General features: G+C 43.7%; 1 protein-coding gene across 3 annotated transcripts in view; it reads left to right on the forward strand.

The window, feature by feature from the left end:
- The window catches only part of CRYZ (crystallin zeta), a 228,218-nt gene that overhangs the window by 166,337 nt on the left and 42,585 nt on the right, over positions 1-19,296 (forward strand). For all 3 annotated transcript variants that reach the window (XM_078668603.1, XM_078668613.1, XM_078668621.1), the window contains exons 7-8: positions 9,677-9,778; positions 12,583-12,678. In XM_078668603.1, coding sequence (XP_078524729.1) covers positions 9,677-9,778; positions 12,583-12,678 — 198 coding nt within the window. The remainder of the gene's footprint in view (positions 1-9,676; positions 9,779-12,582; positions 12,679-19,296) is intronic.

Raw genomic sequence — 19,296 nt, forward strand, 5'->3', positions numbered from 1 at the left:
GCGTAACGTGAATCTGTGTAAACATTAACTTTCAAGTTCTTGGCGTGTATACAGGCTTGTGTCAGAGCAACTAGCTCTGCTGCTTGAGCGGACAGGGTGTCAATACGGTGTGTCTCTATAACTTCGGTGTCAGTAGTCACTGCATACGCGGCGACTAGTTCTCCTGTACTAGTTCTCATACACGAACCATCCACATAAAGTGTCAGGTCGGGATCTAATAACGGAATATCTGTCAGATCTTGTCTTGGCTTAGTCATAATGTTAACTGCTTCCACGCAATCATGTGTGGCAGAATTTGAATTAACTGATGGTAACAATGTAGCAGGATTCAGGATGTTGCAGCGTCTGATTTCTATGTGTGGCTGGAACAGTGTCAATTCATAACCTGTTAAACGTGCAATTGTCAAGTGCTGAGTTTGTGTTCGGTTTAAAAGAACTTCCACAGAATGTGGAACTTGTACTGTCAAGGTATGTCCTAAGACTATGGAATCACTTTGTCTGATAGCTAGTGCTGTGGCTGCAACTGACTTGAGGCACGCAGGCAGAGCCTGGGCTACAGGATCTAATGTGCTCGAAAAATAAGCACAGGGCTTGTATTGTCCTGCTTGATCTTGTGTGAGAACAGATAATGCTGTACCTTCGCGTTCAGTAACGAAAAGTGTAAAAGGCTTACTGTAGTTCGGTGTCGCTAGAACTGGAGCTTGGCATAGGGCTTTCTTTAACTCATTGAAACTAAGTGTATGTTCAGATGTCCAAGGGAGGACAGTCGATACGGCTGCCTCCTGTGTCGTTAACTGTATCAGTGGCTTGGCTAGAAATACATACTGAGGAATCCATTGTCTGCAGTAAGAAGTAAGGCCGATAAAAGCACGTACCTCCTTCTGGGTCTTGGGCTGAGGAAGACTTGCTATTAACTGGATACGGTCTGGTGTCAACTGCCTACCCCTCTTGGACAGTAAGTGTCCTAAGTAGACCACTTGCTGGACACAGAATTGAAGCTTAGAAGGGGACACCTTGTGCCCCATCTCGGCTAGGAAATACAAGACTGTAAGGGATGCTCGCTCGCAACCACGTTCAGAACGGGCTGTGATCAGTAGATCATCGACATACTGGAGCAGGGCAGTGTCAGTTGGCATGTGAATGTTGTCTAGTTGTCTCTTGAGTGCTTGACTGTAAATACTAGGACTTTCTGTGAAACCTTGAGGAGCTCGTGTAAACATATAGCTCCTTCCATTTAAACAAAATCCGAAAAGGAACTGGCTGTCTGGATGAATAGGAACACTGAAAAATGCGTTCTTGAGGTCAATGACAGTGAAGAACGTGGCTTCGGAATCAATGGCCGTTAATAGGGAAGAGATGTCTGGGACAACTGGGTACTGAGGAATAATACATTTATTAAGCTCTCGTAGGTCAATCCCTAATCGATATACTGGGGGTGCATTTGGATCAGTACGTTTCATGACTGGAATGATCGGAGAATTACATACATTGGAGTCAGTTTCTACAACCACTCCTTGAGCAATAAGCTCGTCAATAATTTTGGATAAGGCTGCTACAGCCTCAGGTGGCAATCTGTACTGTCTGATTCGTGGTAACACTACACCTGGCTTGAGAGTCACACGATAGGGTGTGATTTGCATGTAACCTACATCAGTTGGACCTTGCGCCCATAAATGCTGCGGGACATTAGACAGTCTTGAATCAAAATCTCGTAATACATAGTGACCCTTAAAGTCACGTAGGAACAATCGTATTCCCTCTGGGGAACAGCATATAACTGCACCTAACTCTTTCAGTGTCTTAATGCCTAATAGGTTTTCTGGACATGACTTAGTAAGTAACAGATCAGTAGTGCGGGACAATGGACCTACTTCTAGAGTAACTGGCTTTGAAATCTCATTTACGATAGGTTTTCCTGAAAATCCAAGGGAAACATTTCTTGAGCCTGAGAGCGGAGCCCCTGGAACTTCGGCGTGACTAATTGTGGTCCTACTTGCCCCTGTATCAATCAAAAACTTTCTGTCTTTCCCTAATACTTGACTGTGAACATAGGGACCTTCTTGATCTACAGGTATCTCGATGAGAGGCAAGCCTACCTCCCTCTCTAGGCTGTTTCATGAATACTGCTGGTACTCTGGATACTCAGACTGTGCATACTGGTACATCTGCGATGTAACGTGCTGTGTTGCAGCAATAGGCTGCGGTGCTGGAACTGTCTGTTGTGCATTCTGTGGCTGAGGAATCTGTGAAACTTGTTCTTGTCTAGGCGGACGTGGTCTTTCTTTAGTCTTACCGGTAGCTATGTTGTGTTTCAGGACTGCACACTCATTTATAAAATGACCTGGCTGTTTACAATAATTGCAATTCCCTTTAACGGGAGCTGCAGGATGACTGGCTTGATTCGGACCCCTCTTCTGACTGTCTTGAGGAACAGATTGTGCAACTAGTACTTTCATTTTCGTGTCTTTCATACGTTTTCTCTCGTGTTCTTGCTCTTCTCTGATTCTATTCTGGTGGTATTGGAGCATTTGCAACATCTGGGACGGGGTATTAGCTTGCCAGGTACTTTCGACTTTCAAAACTCGATTTTTAATTTGTGGGCTTGAATTCTCGACTAATTTAGTAACAAAAAGGTGAGGGTATGACTCACTACTTGTCTTGAGGCCACTGTTGATACTGAAACATTTTTCAAATCTAGAATAAAAATCACTAATATCCTCATCTTGCTTTTGTTTACAGGCTGAGATTGCATCCCAGTCTTCTTTTCTCGTTGTCAATAATCTGGGTAAAACTTGTATTAATAATTCTGGTAATTCTTTACATTTATCTCCAAGACCGGTACCTGGTACTCGTGCCTTGTCTTCAGCTTCTAGGACTGCCCAATCGATCTTTTTCTCTCCCACCTCCCATTCTTTTTCCTTGAGCTTTTCATACACCCCTGCGGGCAGCAGAACCTTTAACATTTTAATTATATCTGGATATGTGTATTCTCCCATACGGAGCATGTCTTTTAATTCTCTATGGAACCCTGCTGGATCTTTGTCATGACAGGGAATTAATTTCTTCATCTCGAGGAGTTCCATCTTTGTAATTGGAGTGTAAACAAACACTCGCTGCATTTCGCCACCCGTTCCTTTAACTGGGTGGACTTCTCGTAACGGATTCTGTCTTTCCATGTAAAATGGTTTACCTTCTGGAGGTGAGGCATGAACAAAATGCGGGTTCAGAAACGTTCTATATTTGTGACGCTGTTCTAGAATGACACTAATTAAGTCGGTACCTAGACCTCTCCATCTATACTGGAGTAACTCGTTCAGGATATCATGTAACGGGCCTGGATCAGAGTGTTGACCCTCATACAAAGTAATGAGGTGCTGAATCATATACATACCCACCAGTCGTTGCTCGGCTGGGGGCATTTTCAGAAACATTTGTGCCACTATTTCGTCTGGAAAAGTGGTAGAATCAGTAATCCATCGGACTGCTGATCGGGCTAGTTCTTGTTCATGCATGGTACTTAACTCACTGTAACCGATTCGTGATTTCAGAATGTGATCGGTAGCTTGAAACACTTGTTCTAGTGAACCTTGTTCTGGTGCTGGATGATGGAAAATAGACTTGTGTTCTAGGCGTAAATGGCGATCTGGAAATCTAGATTTTCCTACATACGCTATTCTGGCGGGATTCTCGTCCTCTACCTCTTCAGTATCAGAGTTACTTTCTTTCTCGCTTACTTGTGCTGCTTTACGCTGTTCGTGTATCTTTATTATTTCTCTACGGATTTTCTTGTACATACTCTCCATAGCACCGACGGTCTTGTGCTTACCCTCGGCTATATTATCACTCCACCTTGTTAGGGTTTTCATTTCGGCCGGATCTTTAGACGGGTAATCTTGTTCTCTTATTAGACAATTGATCAGAAACTTTAATATCATGAGCTGGATCTCGGCTTTCCTTTGAGACATGGCCTCGCTAATACTTTCTGGATCATCCCCTGTACGGATGAAACGATATATTCTGTCTAGATCTTCTTTCATATTCGGTAAGGTGACTAGATACTCGGCCACCTTTCTTACGCGGAATGAATATAAAACCATATTATCCTCGCCTGGGACTGGATCATAGCCGCATTCGGCAAGGGATTTTCTTATTTCTGCTACAGTCTGATGTCTAGGCGTACGCTGTGACGCTTGTGCATGTAATTCGGCTGTCGTTAAACGCTTGTGTGGCGGCGGGGTTTGAGGAGTACCTCCCCCTGCGGCCCCTAAACTGGAGTCGTCTACTGAGGCTCTTCGTCCTGGCAGAGTGGGAAATGGAAATGCAGGCTGGACTTGTATGGCGGGCTGGACCGGGGGTACCGTAACAGGTACTCCGGTGTCTGGAGAAGCGGGAAGTGCCTGATTTACAGGGACTGGCGGAGCACGAACAGGATTTGCATATTCTGGGACTGTGTCGTCCAAATAGGACGAAATAAAAATATCAGCTGCGGTCTGTTTGTGACGTAGCATGGTCGGAACTAATGGTGGCGGGAAATTACTGGATGCCTCTGGGGTCGCTTTTGGCAAGCCCTCGGCAAGGAGAGGATACATACCCCTAATAAGGGCATGCCTCTGTCTGTCTGACTGTTCGGCTTTGACTTGTTCACCTATCTCGATTAGTTCTTTTTCTTGTGCTCGTTCTAAGGATTCTCTACTTAATTCTGACTTTCTGATTTCTTTTTCGGTTCTTTTATGAGCTTCTTTACGCCATAACTCGATGGCATCTTTCTGTGACTGTCTGGCTTTCTTTTTCCATAATGCTTCTTCTACTCGCATGATGCACTCGGCATCCCATGTACCCGATACGGGCCATCTATACTTTTCTTCTAACTGTTTGGTATACTCTACCCATAAATCTAGATACAATATGGCGCTTATGCCATGCTTCTGATACATAAAGTGACCTGGACTGTCCCTCGGCGGAACAGGAACTGCTTCTTCTAACAAACCCTTTCTAGTTTTTAACTGACGTAATCTCGAAAAGAGAGACATTGTAAACTTGAATCGGAACACAATACAATACACGAGAAACAATAACAATTTGGAGAACAATTCAGGCATACCACGACATTGGAAATACATTGAACAACATCATAACATAACAGTTCGGACAGAATATTACCTGGAATACTGAGAACAGGAACACAAGAATTTCTCGAGAACGGAACAGACTAGAGTTACTGGATGCACTGCTGAAACAGTACGGAACATACCGGTCCCATAAAGGGACGCATCAAGACCCGTATCCACCTAGGTGAACACTTCGTTTGTGAGTCTGGGTACCACCAACCCACGGACCAGAGTCAATTTAGATTGACCCTGTCTAGATACTACCCCAGTAATGGTACTCACCGGGCAGCAAGAACGGAAAGCCTCGGACTGGACTGGACTGCTACGACGACGGACGACGAACTTCGGACTTCAGTTACGGGTGGACCTCCGGATACCTCGGACCTTGGACTCTTGGCTTGGGCTCTGGTCGGGACTCGCCGCGTTCCTCCACCGTCTCGTTTGGATGCTGGACCGCCTCCTCCGTCTCCTCCGTGGGCCTGAGGGATACTTGAAGCAGAAATATCTGCCGGTGCACAGAAGAGTTCCGTCACGACTGCAGAGGGTCAGGGGGTCGGCGTGGCTTCACCGACGCGTGGGGAAAGGGCAAGTCCCTATTCGGGCGCCATTATGTGGTAAATAAATAAATAATACCTCTCTTTTTGACTAGACATATATCATAACAGATAGCTCAATAAATAAGAGTCAAGATTCGAGGTAGTAGGAGTTTTGCAGGTTTAATACAGCATAAGGACAGGAACAGGACAACCTGCATAGGAATAGGATGGCAGGGCCCAGCAGCTGCTGGGGTTGGATCTGGGATGAGCGCGCTGACTTTTAATAACAATACATGAGCATATATACATAACGCAAACACATAGCATTACATTGCAGTAGGCGTAGCAGTGGGTGGAGCAGAAGGCGTGACGCGTAGCAGTCGCGAAAGATAAGGGTAAAAAGAGGTGTAACAGGGCGTATACATAGACATGTGATGCAAACGTAACAGAATATGTCATGAATGGGGCGGAAACCATGGAGGGGGCTACCTAAGGAGCCGGGACCTCTAACCTGATGGTGCGCGCAAACTAGCAATGACGTATCACTAGGAGAAGCTGGGGGCTATGAACTCTGTGCTAGGAGCAGAGACTGAAGTCTGGAGAGTCAGGGCGACATGTACCTAAACAGTATCTAGTATCTGATGTTTAGAGAACATGTTGATATAAACTAGAAGTCAGGAGAGGAAAGGCTGACTTGATTCTAAGACTGGACCATGTATTATTCTACATGTAGTGCGTGATGAAGAATATTAAATGACCATTAAATGCAGTATTTCTCTAACGTGGAGACGTGAAGGCTAGACAATGACGGAAACTATTGATGCAGTTCAGTAGCTTAGGAATGCAGAGAAGGAGGACTGAACTGATAACTGGAATCATAACATATTCTTGGCAGACTCAGAGACTGAGCCAGGCTGGACCGGGCACTGCGAGGCAGGAAGTAAGTGAAGGGTCGAGGATACAGGTGGGGGCTGTATCGCTCCTCAGCGAGGCTTCAGGAGACAGGAGCTGAGTCTGGTGTCCAGGCCCTTTTGAGGCCTAGAAACGGGGACTTTATAATAGAATAACGTGCACACTGAGAAACGTGGCAACGTAGCTTTACATAGGCCTGATATTCGTAGTATTCACGAGGACTGGAAACTGGCATACTAGAGGTGGACACAACTGTAATTGCGTCATTAATCGAACATGGGGAATGCATATGCATATTTAATCATGCACACATAACATATGATGGATGACACGTAGGGACACAGAACATGGCAAAATTTACTTTTCCACAGCTCAAGCGTACACAAAGCAGGGTTCACTGTTGTATGTTTGTGCACGGCATTTCAGCAGAATTAGTACATTACTGGGTGTAGTCTGCTGATGCTTTGTGCGAAGGTGTGTGGTGGGTATCAGTGTCATGCGCTGGTTCTACTATGGTTTTGATCAGGGAGCGATATCAGCAGGGAAGGCCCCCCATCTCTTGGGCTCTTTCCAGGGGTATTACCTCTAGGACCTGGGATAGTCTACACTATTGCTGTAGAGGGATTCGTTCCCTGGGGTATTTGCTGACTAGTTTCAGTGGGCTTGTGGTGTCAGCGGGCGTGTCATGTTGCACGTCGGGATCTTAAGGGGGCACTTGGTTTCTGTCCCAGCAATCCCTTGGTGGTGGTCTTAAGTCATTCTTACAGACAAGCTATCTACAAGTAGCGTGGCCTAAGCTGCTTCCAGACTAAACCCGAGAGGGCAGGTGATGCCTGTTGTTATACCGGTTCAATCCTGTATTGGCATATGCAAAGTCATCGCCCAAGTATATAGTATAATATGTATTTATCCCTTCAAGGCCCCTGTGCTCTTTCGAGTATAGCTGCACAAGCGTCATTGTAAGCACACTTTCTCCATGTTATGCGGAGAACGGCGTACAGCAGGAGTTGTAACTTGCTGGGTATAGCCTGCGGACGCTTGTTGTGAAGGGTGTGGTTGAGTTGCAGGGCATGTGCTGGAACGCCTATTGTTCGATTCGAAGCACCTTCAGTAGTAGGGGCCCCTCCTCATCACTTTGTCAGTCACCTGGAAGTATGACTTCAGGTAACCGGGCATGGTTACACTATGGTTGCAAAGCATTAAAAAGACCCGGGGTATCTGCAGATTAGGGGCAGAGGGGCCTGGGTTACTTCAGGCATGTAATTTTCATGTCAGGATCAGGTCGCTTCGAGGTGGAAAGGGTCCACCGCTCACCTGTCATTTTGGTCTTGTTCCTTGGACCGACAAAATGCTCTGCAGAGCAGGGGTTGCAGGTTTCCCTAAAAAGCGAAGTGGTGGGGGGCCCGGACGGCGACGGTGGCCGCCGGCCGGGCTGTGGCAGAGTGACTGGGCGATCCGGAAGCTGAGAGGTGCAACAATGTACTTCAGCGGGCACATAGGGGTGCCAGAGCCTAACCTGGAACCTCATGGGAGGTCCAGGAACTCGTGTCGGCGCCCCAGTAGTCCTTCGGGCGGTTGTGGGCCTGTGCAACCGGGGGTTTGCCTAGATACGCCCCGCAAGGGGAGTGTGTAGTTTTATTACCATAATGGTGCAGCAGTTGGGTGGTTCGTCACTGTGCTGATTGGCTCAACAGGCGGGCAGGTGGCGAGAAAGCGGCCTGCCCTTTGATCGTCCGTAAGATAACCCACCGTGATTACATAATGTTGTATGTAATAATAAACCTGCAGCAATTTTTTTTCCCAATCTTAACACTTGTGTCTGTGTGTTATTTGCGGGATGTTGTATATGTTGGGGCGGGGGTCCTGTGGCCCTGAAGTGACTATGCGCCTGCCCGAGGCCACCCTGTGGCCATCAGGAGGGCGGGCCCTTAGTCGCGGAGGGCTGCCCCCGTCCCGTAATATGGTCAGCCACTCCTCCCCAGGGCAGGCGTTGCTCTGTGGGATGTGGGCGGGTCGGTGACGCGCGTCCGGGGCGGCAGGCAGGGAGAGGGGGGTATATCTCTCCCTCTCGCCATTTCTCAGGCCTCTTTGCCGCTCCGGACGTTGCGCACTCCACGTCGGGGACACTCTTTTCCCTCCCTACCTCTTACCCAGAGTGTCTGCTTGGGGGAGGCGCTCATAAGGGAGTTTTTAATGTGTTCCTTTTTCGTTGCAGGCGGAGTTACAGGGCGATCCGGAAGCTGAGAGGTGCAACAATGTACTTCAGCGGGCACATAGGGGTGCCAGAGCCTAACCTGGAACCTCATGAGAGGTCCAGGAACTTTTGTCGGCGCCCCAGTAGTCCTTCGGGCGGTTGTGGGCCTGTGCAACCGGGGGTTTGCCTAGATACGCCCCGCAAGGGGCATGTGTAGTTTTATTACCATAATGGTGCAGCAGTTGGGTGGTTCGCCACTGTGCTGATTGGCTCAACAGGCGGGCAGGTGGCGAGAAGGCGGCCTGCCCTTTGATCATCCGTAAGATAACCCACCGTGATTACATAATGTTGTATGTAATAATAAACCTGCAGCAATTTTTCCCAATCTTAACACTTGTGTCTGTGTGTTATTTGCGGGATGTTGTAAATGTTGGGGCGGGGGGTCCTGTGGCCCTGAAGTGACTAGAGTCACGATACATGCGTGCGTCTCTGTAGCCATCTTGAAATGGCTGTTTTTAAACGGAAAACCCATTCCAAAATGTCCAGCCATGTACTCTCATGTTTGAGCATGTATTATGATACATACATTGTAATGCACTGGTGGCCATTTTTGGCATGTTGATGCAAATGAAAAAAAGCATTGGCAAGGTCAATAGCTCTCTCTTCTATGTGTGTTACCTATCATATTGGCTTTACCACTGCTTGTTTAAACTCGCCATTCGGCAGCCAAAAGTAAGTTATTTGCTATCTACTTTAAGGGTATATTGATATACCATGAGAAAAAAATAGGACCCATAACTAAGACCTTATATCAGCGAAAGAGTGAATGAAGTTGATGTACCTTCAGAGTTTGCTAGATCTCGGTTGCTTTGATTTCAAAAGTCACTTAGTTCATAATTATACAATGCTTTACATTTTTCTTTCAGGAGTCAACGGCCGAGCAGGGGATTAATGTGATAATAGAGATGCTATCGAACGTTAATCTCAGCAATGATCTAAAACTTCTGTCACAGGATGGAAGAGTAATTGTAAGTATTTTGTTGTGCAGCTGTGATTGAAGTTGACCATTGGGTTGTGCAATTACATTGGTGATACTAATTTGATTTCTCGTGTTTAAGAACAGTCCATGCTAATTCATGCAGGGGAGGGCAGGGCTTAGGCATGAAATGGATGGCATGGCTTGGACATTAGGGGGACCCGACGTCCCAGTTTTCCCCGGACGGTCCCCGTTTTTGAAGAAGTGTCCCGACACTTTTCTCCAAGTCAGTGAAATGTCCGGGTTTTTAAACCGTGTCCGGGGTAAACATAGAAATGTCCCGGTGTTTTATTGGTGTTTCAGTTGAGCAGACGCTCGCATGCTCTCTTTTCTTAACGTCATGTCACTTAGGAGAGCCGAGCGTTGTATCAGGAAGGGAAATCCTTTGAAGAGAGAGCCTTTCTCTCAGGATTTCCCTTCCCTTTGTACAACGCAGCGCCAGCTACAGGTTAGGATCAACCTTGGTGATGGAAACTGCATATCCAGGAAGGTATAAATGACTTGAAACAGGGTTAAATGCTTGCCCTAATGTTGTTTAATGTCTTCATCTGAAATGTCCCGGCCGAATTAGACTTTGCAAACACTCATGTTCCGAAAATCAGACGGTAGTCCTTAGCGAGCAGGACTAAGCAGCCATGGCTGCCAAGGTTTTATATTGCTATGTGTAACATTTTCATATTTTTAATGTAATTATGAGTGACATTTGAAGGACTGAGTGACACTTTTTAGCGAGCAAAATCAAGCAATGAAGAGAGGGAAATATATTACATTAAATTAAATTTGAGCAACAAAAAATGTTTCAGCTGCAGCAAAGCACCTGAAGGCGCAGGGAAGTCTCAAGTATAGCCAACCGCTAGTGCGCTGTAGTGTTTTTAATCTTAAAAACGAGTCTCTCACAACACTTAGACATTTTTTTCAAAGTTCTTTAAGGAATGGCCTGTTCATCTTGAGCCCGCTCAGCACAAATGAGTTAATATACAAAATAAACGTCCTGCTCTATTTTCCACCCATATGCTCCAAAAATTATTGTGTTTTTAATGCACTTCATCTTCAGTTTAGCTATCAGTCATGTACCACAGGTATACATCTGGGTATCAGCCGCCTTCACATACACGGGCACCACCTTCGAGAGACACCTACAAGCATCTTGTAAGCTCTTAATTTAATTTCCTATTATCATCCAACTAAAGCACAGCGCCACAGTGAAGTCAAGTGAAAACTGACCGTGGCAGACTGCAGCACGCCTCCTCTAGCATTTTGGGCAAGCCAGCCTTGGGCCCTATGATGCCAACACTTACTTGGTCAGATCCCGCGTGGCCGGCAGCCTTGAGCTACTAATAAGAAATTATGTGGGAGATGATTGATCATGCGTAGTGGCATTAGTAAGCAGTGTCAAGTCAGTATCTAGGCCAGCACAGAGAAATCAGGTTACATCAGCCGGCCTGTGAAAGGTGCTGTGCCATGCATGTTGTGTGTACGTTTCACTGATGGCCGCTATGTGCAATCTGTGTGTGGGTGTGACTAGTGTGTGTGTGTGTGTGGCCAAGAGGCAATACAATGGAGTCACTCATTCTGTACATTCTTAAGATCTACCGGCAGCCCTTCCGTTTGCCTCGCCACACCTCTCCTGCCCAAATTCAACTTGAGTTTGGCCTTGTAAGCCAGCAGAATGGGGAGGTCCACACGAGCGGGCTCACTGCTTAGTGCTAGAGTGCAGTGACAATATGCACTTCAAGCTGATTTGTACTTGGTCTTAACAGCGTCAGTACTTTGGGCATGATTCACAATGGTAACCTTAGACCAAAAGTCTAAGTTTATGAATTTTGGTAGTCACAAAGGGACTTGCAAGTAGTAATAAAAGACCTCTGATTTGTCGTCTGTAATGCTTCATCTCGATCTGTGGAGGGAGCGGTCATTGTAGTCCCTTTTCTATGTCTATGACAGCTGTGAAATTGTCCTACTTTTATGTCGATGATTACTGCAAACCGTAGTCCTACTTCTATGTCTATGACCTGTCCCCTTTCTTTGTTTTGGAATCTGGTCACCCTATTGGACATGCAATAGAGATTACATGCTAAACCGCACTACAACTGTGTCGCTACAACAATCGCAGAGTGATATTTGAAATTGTGGTGTTTGGAAACCAACATCACATTTATTGCTTCTGAGATGGAAAAAAATGTTTTGTGTGGGCTTTTCATTTTGTGCTAGAGTGAAGTGAAGACATTCTGTCTTCTTTGTGATAACTCTTTTGAACCTCATGCTTCATCCTTTGGCTGGAGCAACTGGGCAGTAATAAAAAAACAAGTCTGGACACTTCTAGATTGACCTCATTCTCACATTTTTCGACAGAGATCTTTCAAGGGAATAAAATGGTGCAGTCTAGACAAATCAATATGAGCTGTGGTGTCCTTTTTGAAGTAGTACCTCAACTGCAGGATTCGAGCTCTTTTGAAACTGAGTAGGACATACATTATGTGACTCCCTTAAGCAAGTTGTGTTGGGCTTGTGTAACTGCAAATATGATATGAGGGAGGAGTTCTCTTTTATCAAGAATACCTGGAGGAAATTTAATTGACCAAAAGAAATGTGTTTTTGTCACAGAGCCGCCGAGGCTAGACTAAATTTCCCAACACATGCAGCCAAGCCCGGAGATTTGCTAAGCCTTCTGAGATGGAACTTTGTAACTCAAGCTGCTCTTTGTAAATACTGTAGGTGCATGGGATTTGAAATGGTGTATTTTTTATTTCTTGCTCTCGATTGAAATTCATGTTTCAATTTTGTGTTCTGTAACAGATCGTAGGCTGTAGGGGCTCAATCGAAATAAACCCCAGGGACACCATGGTGAAAGAAACCAGCATTATTGGTGTTTCTCTGTTCAGTCAAACCAAGGTAAGAAAATGTAGGCTTGATTATGCCAAAAAAGGTGAATGTTTGTTTCTGATTGAATAGTATTAGATTGCAACCAGTGGCCAAATACAGCATGTAGAGTGCTAATCATTTGAGAAGACTTCATTTCCATTCCCAGCCCCTCTACTGGGGCATAAGGGGGGATTTTGCACCACTCTTTATCATGACCACCCACAGTTAGGTTGCCTACCAAGGAGAGTCAGTGATTGATTGTGGTGCTCAGTGCAAATATTGTAAATTGATATATATTGTAATAGGTTTCTGAACGTATCTCATCAGATTTTGTGGTTCTATCTGATGTTATGCAGCATTTTGTTATTTGTGTGAACCATCACCAAGAGTGGCATCTTGTTGCTAAATAAACAGTGACTAAAAGATTTAATTCAATCAGTTTTTATGGGACGTGGTTAATGTTTAATAATCACTTTCCATAAGGCACGTTATTGTAAACAGGTGAATATTCAGTAGCAGTATGTCAAATTATAATTTCACCAGTAAAGTTTCTTTGTGAGAAACTTTTCAGCGTGATACAATTTTGAGTATGGAGAAAAGTTTTAACCCAAAAACATTTGCAGAATTTTCATGCTAGCAAGGCAACCCCAAGTGGACTTTTGAAGTGTTTTTTCTTAACAGGACCTACCTTTTTGTAAATTCTTATATAAATTTAAAACAAGTATAAGCTTCCATTGTGAACGTCACAAAGTGAAGTGAAAATAAGTTTCACTCTGGATGGACGCTGCCGTCTGTTTCTCCAATGGCTCCTCTTCTGCTCAGATAGGCTAGCATTCTTGTGGCACCAAATGAACTGAGTGAGTAGGATTTGTTGGTTGATTGAAAATTCATGTGGCATAGAGCTTGCGATTGTGGACTAAGTTACATGACTATTTTTCACTAATTAATGTATGAACATAAGTTTTTTTCCGAGGTATGTATTTGCTGCAACAATAAACCGTGCCTCTGTCCCTTCCCTCATTATCCTAGTCTCATAGTGCCGCCCTCACCTCTCGCCCTTTACTTCCTTCACTGTTTAGCATACAGCCCTATTCTTCAGCACCTAATCATTTTATTTCTTCATTAATTTTTAACTTCAGACAATTTTTCTCCAAGTGCTAGATTTCTATGCAATAAATAGTGAACTTCAATGTGCATTAATAAATTGAAGGCAAAAATTGTGCTGAGATCAAGAGTTTCCTGAAAACGGTCAAATGATAGGGTGAAGGTTTTAGGCCCAGACCCATCAAGGGAACATCTTCAACATGTGTGAATACATTGGGCCTAATTTATGTTGAAATATATTATAGGCATAACGTGATTCCTAAACGTGTCTCATTTGGCTAGTTTCAGAATGAGCTTAAAGAGGTGATTAACAGATATTTCATTTTGCAGCCTGTGCAGTTTCAGATTGGTGCAAAATAGTTATGGAGATGTTTGTGAATCTTGAAAAAATAAGTATTTTGCCTGCAGCCTTTGTCAAGACTCCCAATTAGTGGAACTAATCTGACAATCTGCCCCAAAAATTATATGGTTACGATTTTTATTGTGCTCAACAAGCACAAAGTACCTGGGGGTAGACATAGGGTGAGCTTGTCTCTGATTCCAGATTACAAACCAAAACAGTTTTTTTTAATTTGGTGGAGTTCAGTTCTGCATTGTTCGAAAAGGTCCAGGGGTTTACTCCTGTGTATTGAAATAAGAACTTGCTTCATGCAAGTAAGGGCTTCTGTCGAAGGAAACCTATCCTTATCTATTTGTTGAGGTATCCCATGTTGTAAACTCTCAGGGAAGGGGTAACGGTTAGTTCTGGCTACAGCCTACCGTAGCTATTTGCCAGAGCTCATGTCAACAACACTAACAAAACCTACATGCAGAGGACACCCCCATTCCGCAATTGCTTAACTGAAGTGTTGGTCACATTTGGATTACTCCACAGGATTATTGTGCAGTCTTGCGTGTTTTCTCAGTTATTTGCATAGGTCAACAGTCTAAAGGAGTTCTACCAGCCACAGCCTGCACTGCTTCTCCAGAGACCGCGTAGCATGCCTTCAGGCTCGGCATCCCAGTCATAACCTCCAGTAACCGTGACAGCAGCTCTGTTGGTCACAGCTTCACTCTTACCCTGACCACTGCAGTCCCAGAGTTTCGGGGCCAAAGATCCTGGCACATACTGAGTGCGCGCTGGACTGTGTGCAGGGCCCCTGGCATCTCCCTGTTGTCTCCTAATTGCAGCCTGCATGCCTTTTCAGAGCCTGCTCTGCACACCTTTAGCCCCAGATTCCCAGGCGCAGTCTCTAGAGTACCTGGCAGATAGTGATACCTTTGTGCCTAAATGTTTTGAAGTAGTCAGACATGTTGAGCATTAGAGATTTAAAAGTTGAGAATTGTTTCCATATATTGATATCTTACCCAACGTACCATTGAGCCGCTGAAGTATAGCATTGTGATGAAGTTGTTTTGTGTTCAACAGTAAAGAATGACATTTTATAACCATAGTAACTGAACATGTGTATTGAATCTAAGATGTAATTTGCGACATATTTTATTAGATTGTATGTGGTTACTGCTGGTACAATTTTTTTTTTTAAAGCTAACTCTCATTTTGTATGGAATATAAGATCGAAGACAAGCTGCAGAATCTTTAAAGAATATGAGGTATTTGGATGTGACCTGTGTAATAGGAAGGTTTTAATAGTAGTGAACGACTTTATTAAAGAATGTTTAACTGATTTTATTGGTTTACAAAGAGCATTTGTTCATATACTGGGCATGTATGCTGTTTTTGAAGATTTTTGTCTAACTAAACATATTGTTTACAGACTAATTGAACAGCTCAGTCAGACAGGCATGTAGGCATTACTGTTACACACTGTCAACATCCTGAGTGTACCAAGAGCACAACAGTTGCTGATACACCGAGTAGTTTATTCATCTATAGTAATTATGGATGTCATTTTTGACAGTATTGGAGACAAGAAGAGAACAAATTGGGCCCCAGTAATGAAACAAGCATTTGAAATGCAATGGGTCTTACATTAGCGAGAGTTTGAGCTATTGCCATTGTAAATGATAATGCCTTTTATTTATGTGTTTACATAACCTGCAAGCAGTGCGGTGAACTTGGTATTGGAGAGCCATCAGTAAGTGGGAACACACTGTGTATTCCCCTCAGTGGTGGCTGATTTCACCTAGCAGTCAGCCCTGCCCCACTACTCATAGGAAAAACAAACTTCATGTATGTACTGATGCTGATTATGCGGTTGGTGGTCAAAACTTCTCACCAGGTGAGCACAGGAGGCCAGAATACTCAGTTTCAATAATCCTACCATGAGGTAGTATGACCAAACATGCAGTTAAAATTAGAAGATGGTGTGTTGCATACTGGTGGATCACATTTAACATCTGTATCTGCGAAACATTGATGACCTGTAATAGCGGTAGTAGTCAATGGAGTCTTAGTTGGAACTATGGCATGAAACGTTCATAATCTGGACAACTCTAATAAGTTTTCTTCAATCAGGAAAGTTTGAAACGAAACAGTATTGCAATTCCCAATTTATTTCCAATGTCGGTATGTGGAAGGAACTAGATGTATCTCACATCCCCATTTACCTCTATTGCTTTGGTCTAATGGCAGGAAAAGCATCAAACCCAACAAGAAACAGGGTCAGTTCCAGATGAAGAACTCTGCATTCTCAAGAGGTAGATAGTTACTGCCCTACCTATTCTGTCAACCATATTTCAAATTACCCAGTGCAGCAGCAAAGAAACGCGGGGCAATAGTCTGCTTGGGGACAGCTTGGCTCTACACCTTCAGTAAACTTGAGAAAGAGCGTGCTTGAGAATGGATATCTTTAGTTTTGTGATAATATTGTAACATACTTGCCATCTATGCAATCCCAATAAAATTTCTCTAATGCACTTTGATGCAAATACTGTCAAAAATCAATACGTATGAACCGGTGAAGAAATGCAAAGTAAAACAAATCTGAAAGAGACAATCGGGATTCACTAAGGTGAAATGGCTTTCATGAACCTTCATGTAGGCTTTGTCCTTTTTTTCCCATTTTTACAACTAGAAGAGGGTCAGAAAACATAAAAAAAAGAATACTGTTATTTTAAAACCTGGACAGAGACCCAGTGCAAGACCTTTCACCGGCACGCAGGTCTAGACCACTATCTTTACGTCATAGCCCATTTACTACAAGTTTTTCAATCGTGCAATGGCTGGTAGACTGGTGGTAGGAAGGAATTGTGCAAGAAAAACAAAGCAAGCAAATTAAGGACCCACAATGGAGATGGACTTCTAAGGAACATTTTGATAGCATACATCCGGTATATTGTCTCATCAATTTCCGGTCTGCAAAGATTGACAGCTAGTACTGAAAATAGTTTACAGGAATCTAATAAGAGATGGTGACCATGAAATCATGTATAAAATAAACTACGTAATTCTTTAGGAATTTAAGTCATTATGTATAAACAGCTTTGCATAAGCAGTGTACAATAGGTAATAAAACCAATGTTGCAAAAAAAAAAAAGGCAATTATAGCGCAGGCTCAAAGAAAACAATTAACCTATGCATGAAGGAGACTAAAATCTGTCTGGAAATGCCTAAGAATCCTTTTTTTTTATTTGAAAGTATATTGGGAGAGAATCAGCAAAGGAAACGAAGGACCATAGGTTTCACAGTCTAGAAATAGGACACAAGTATTTACATTGGGAATGGGAATTGAATGATAGACGTTTCAACTGTCAAAAACCTGAACCTAATTCACTTGCTCTTATACTGTTTTTTTTTAGGATTTTAAAAATGCAACAATTAACTTGCTGAAAAAATGAAAGCTCCACGTGCTGCTTTTAGTAATGATGCATGAATGCTAGTCCGTGGGCAAGCTACCTAAAGAGTTTAGAAGGGGGAGCAGTGCACCTTGCGGCTTGTCCTTAAATACTGATTCGTTTACGCAGCTTCTGGGAGAGGAAATGGGGGATGCACAGGCAAGGCTTGTGGTTTCATGGTGTCTGTCGTGGGCCCTGTTTGAGGGTGTATCACAAAATTATTAAAACTGTGGTGCACTTTAGCACAGCAAAAAAAATGGGGGGCTGCTCGCTCTATGTGGTGTTGATGTAGGGTATAAAGTGCTATTATTTACTTATTGTCCCTTGTGCTTTTCCTTGACTGTACCACATTGTACTTGCCAAATGGTATTATGATGTTATGTTAAATGTGGACATGGTACGTGTTTATGGCACTGGAGAGAGTTGCTAGTGTGCTGCTCTGTGTTCAGCTGGAGCTTTACATGTGATACAAAGCTTAACTTATGAAGAGTGTGCTAGATGCAAGGGGAAGGCAAGGTGCCGTTTTGTAAAGAATACTTTTCTGGAGTATAAAGAAAAAAATGAGGAACGTCCCAAACGGAAAACCAGTCAGAAAATTAAAATACGTGTTTGGATTCAGGCTTCTACTAAATAAACAATATTGAATGAATATACATTGAATGGTAGTTAAATAAATATGGCAGTTGAGTCCGTTCAGGAGCAAAGAGCTGCGCGCACAAAGTGAGTGAAGGAGAATCCTCTGTTATGTAGTTACTACTGTAGTGTAGTTCCTATATTCCCAATAGGCTCTGCGCATTGGAATAACATATCCTATAGATGTGATGTAGGACTTATGTCTACTCGGTCTCTATCGAATATATTCAACTTAATTGTGAGTGCCAGCTAGCTCAGAGGTCACCAGAAACTTTCTCGAGTTCACAAGAAGGGATTTAGTTTCTGACAACTGCATAAACATGACAACTTTGTTTCCCCAAGATAAACCTGAACTTCAGAGTCGTGGAAACAATAGATAGATATTTCACTCAGTCAATCGTGCATGCTTCGTTTCATCAGAGGTGCTGAGATATAGATAGGCGGGCGTTTTCAATAAAAGGATTTATTGAACAGTCTTCTTTCTCAAGCATAAGAAATGAACTGCTACAATCGTAAAACTGGTTGCAAAATATAATGCATACAGTAGAAAGAGTAGAATAAAATAATACTGTAAGAGCATTGTATGGTTCCTAAACCATAGATAAATACATACATAAATAACAGAGGCTAAAAGTACTCAACTGGTGCTTCTAAAATACGCCTACCCCGATGTACCTAACCTAAGCTTAGTACGAGGGAAGAAGTAAGTGAGGTGTAGCATAAATGTACTATTCTTTGCCAAGAATCTGTCCAAGATTTCTTTTAGGGTCTAATCAGTTCCGTACCTTGATTTGGAATGAAGAAGGTCCGGCTCAGGACTCGACTTCCCAACAACCTGCAAGGGTAGCTTGGAAACACTGGAGCTGGATTTCTCGGCAGGAGAAAAGACAGCGTATCTCTCAGTGCGTCTGCTGGAGGGTCGGCTTTCTTCGGCACTTGCTGTAGCAGGATGCGTCGGGCAAGTAGATAGTCGAACTGCTCCAAACCACCGTGGGTTTGCTATGGCAAGTGTTGGCATATTTATACCTTGAAGGTACCGAGTTTGACGTAAAGGTGGACATAATAACGTCATCAAAGAGTCTCAGTTCTTTGAAAACTTCATGAGTTCTTGGACAAGTCAGTTCTTCAGCAAGG

Source organism: Lissotriton helveticus, chromosome 1_2, assembly GCF_964261635.1.
Source record: "Lissotriton helveticus chromosome 1_2, aLisHel1.1, whole genome shotgun sequence".
Classification (NCBI taxonomy): Eukaryota; Metazoa; Chordata; class Amphibia; order Caudata; family Salamandridae; genus Lissotriton; species Lissotriton helveticus.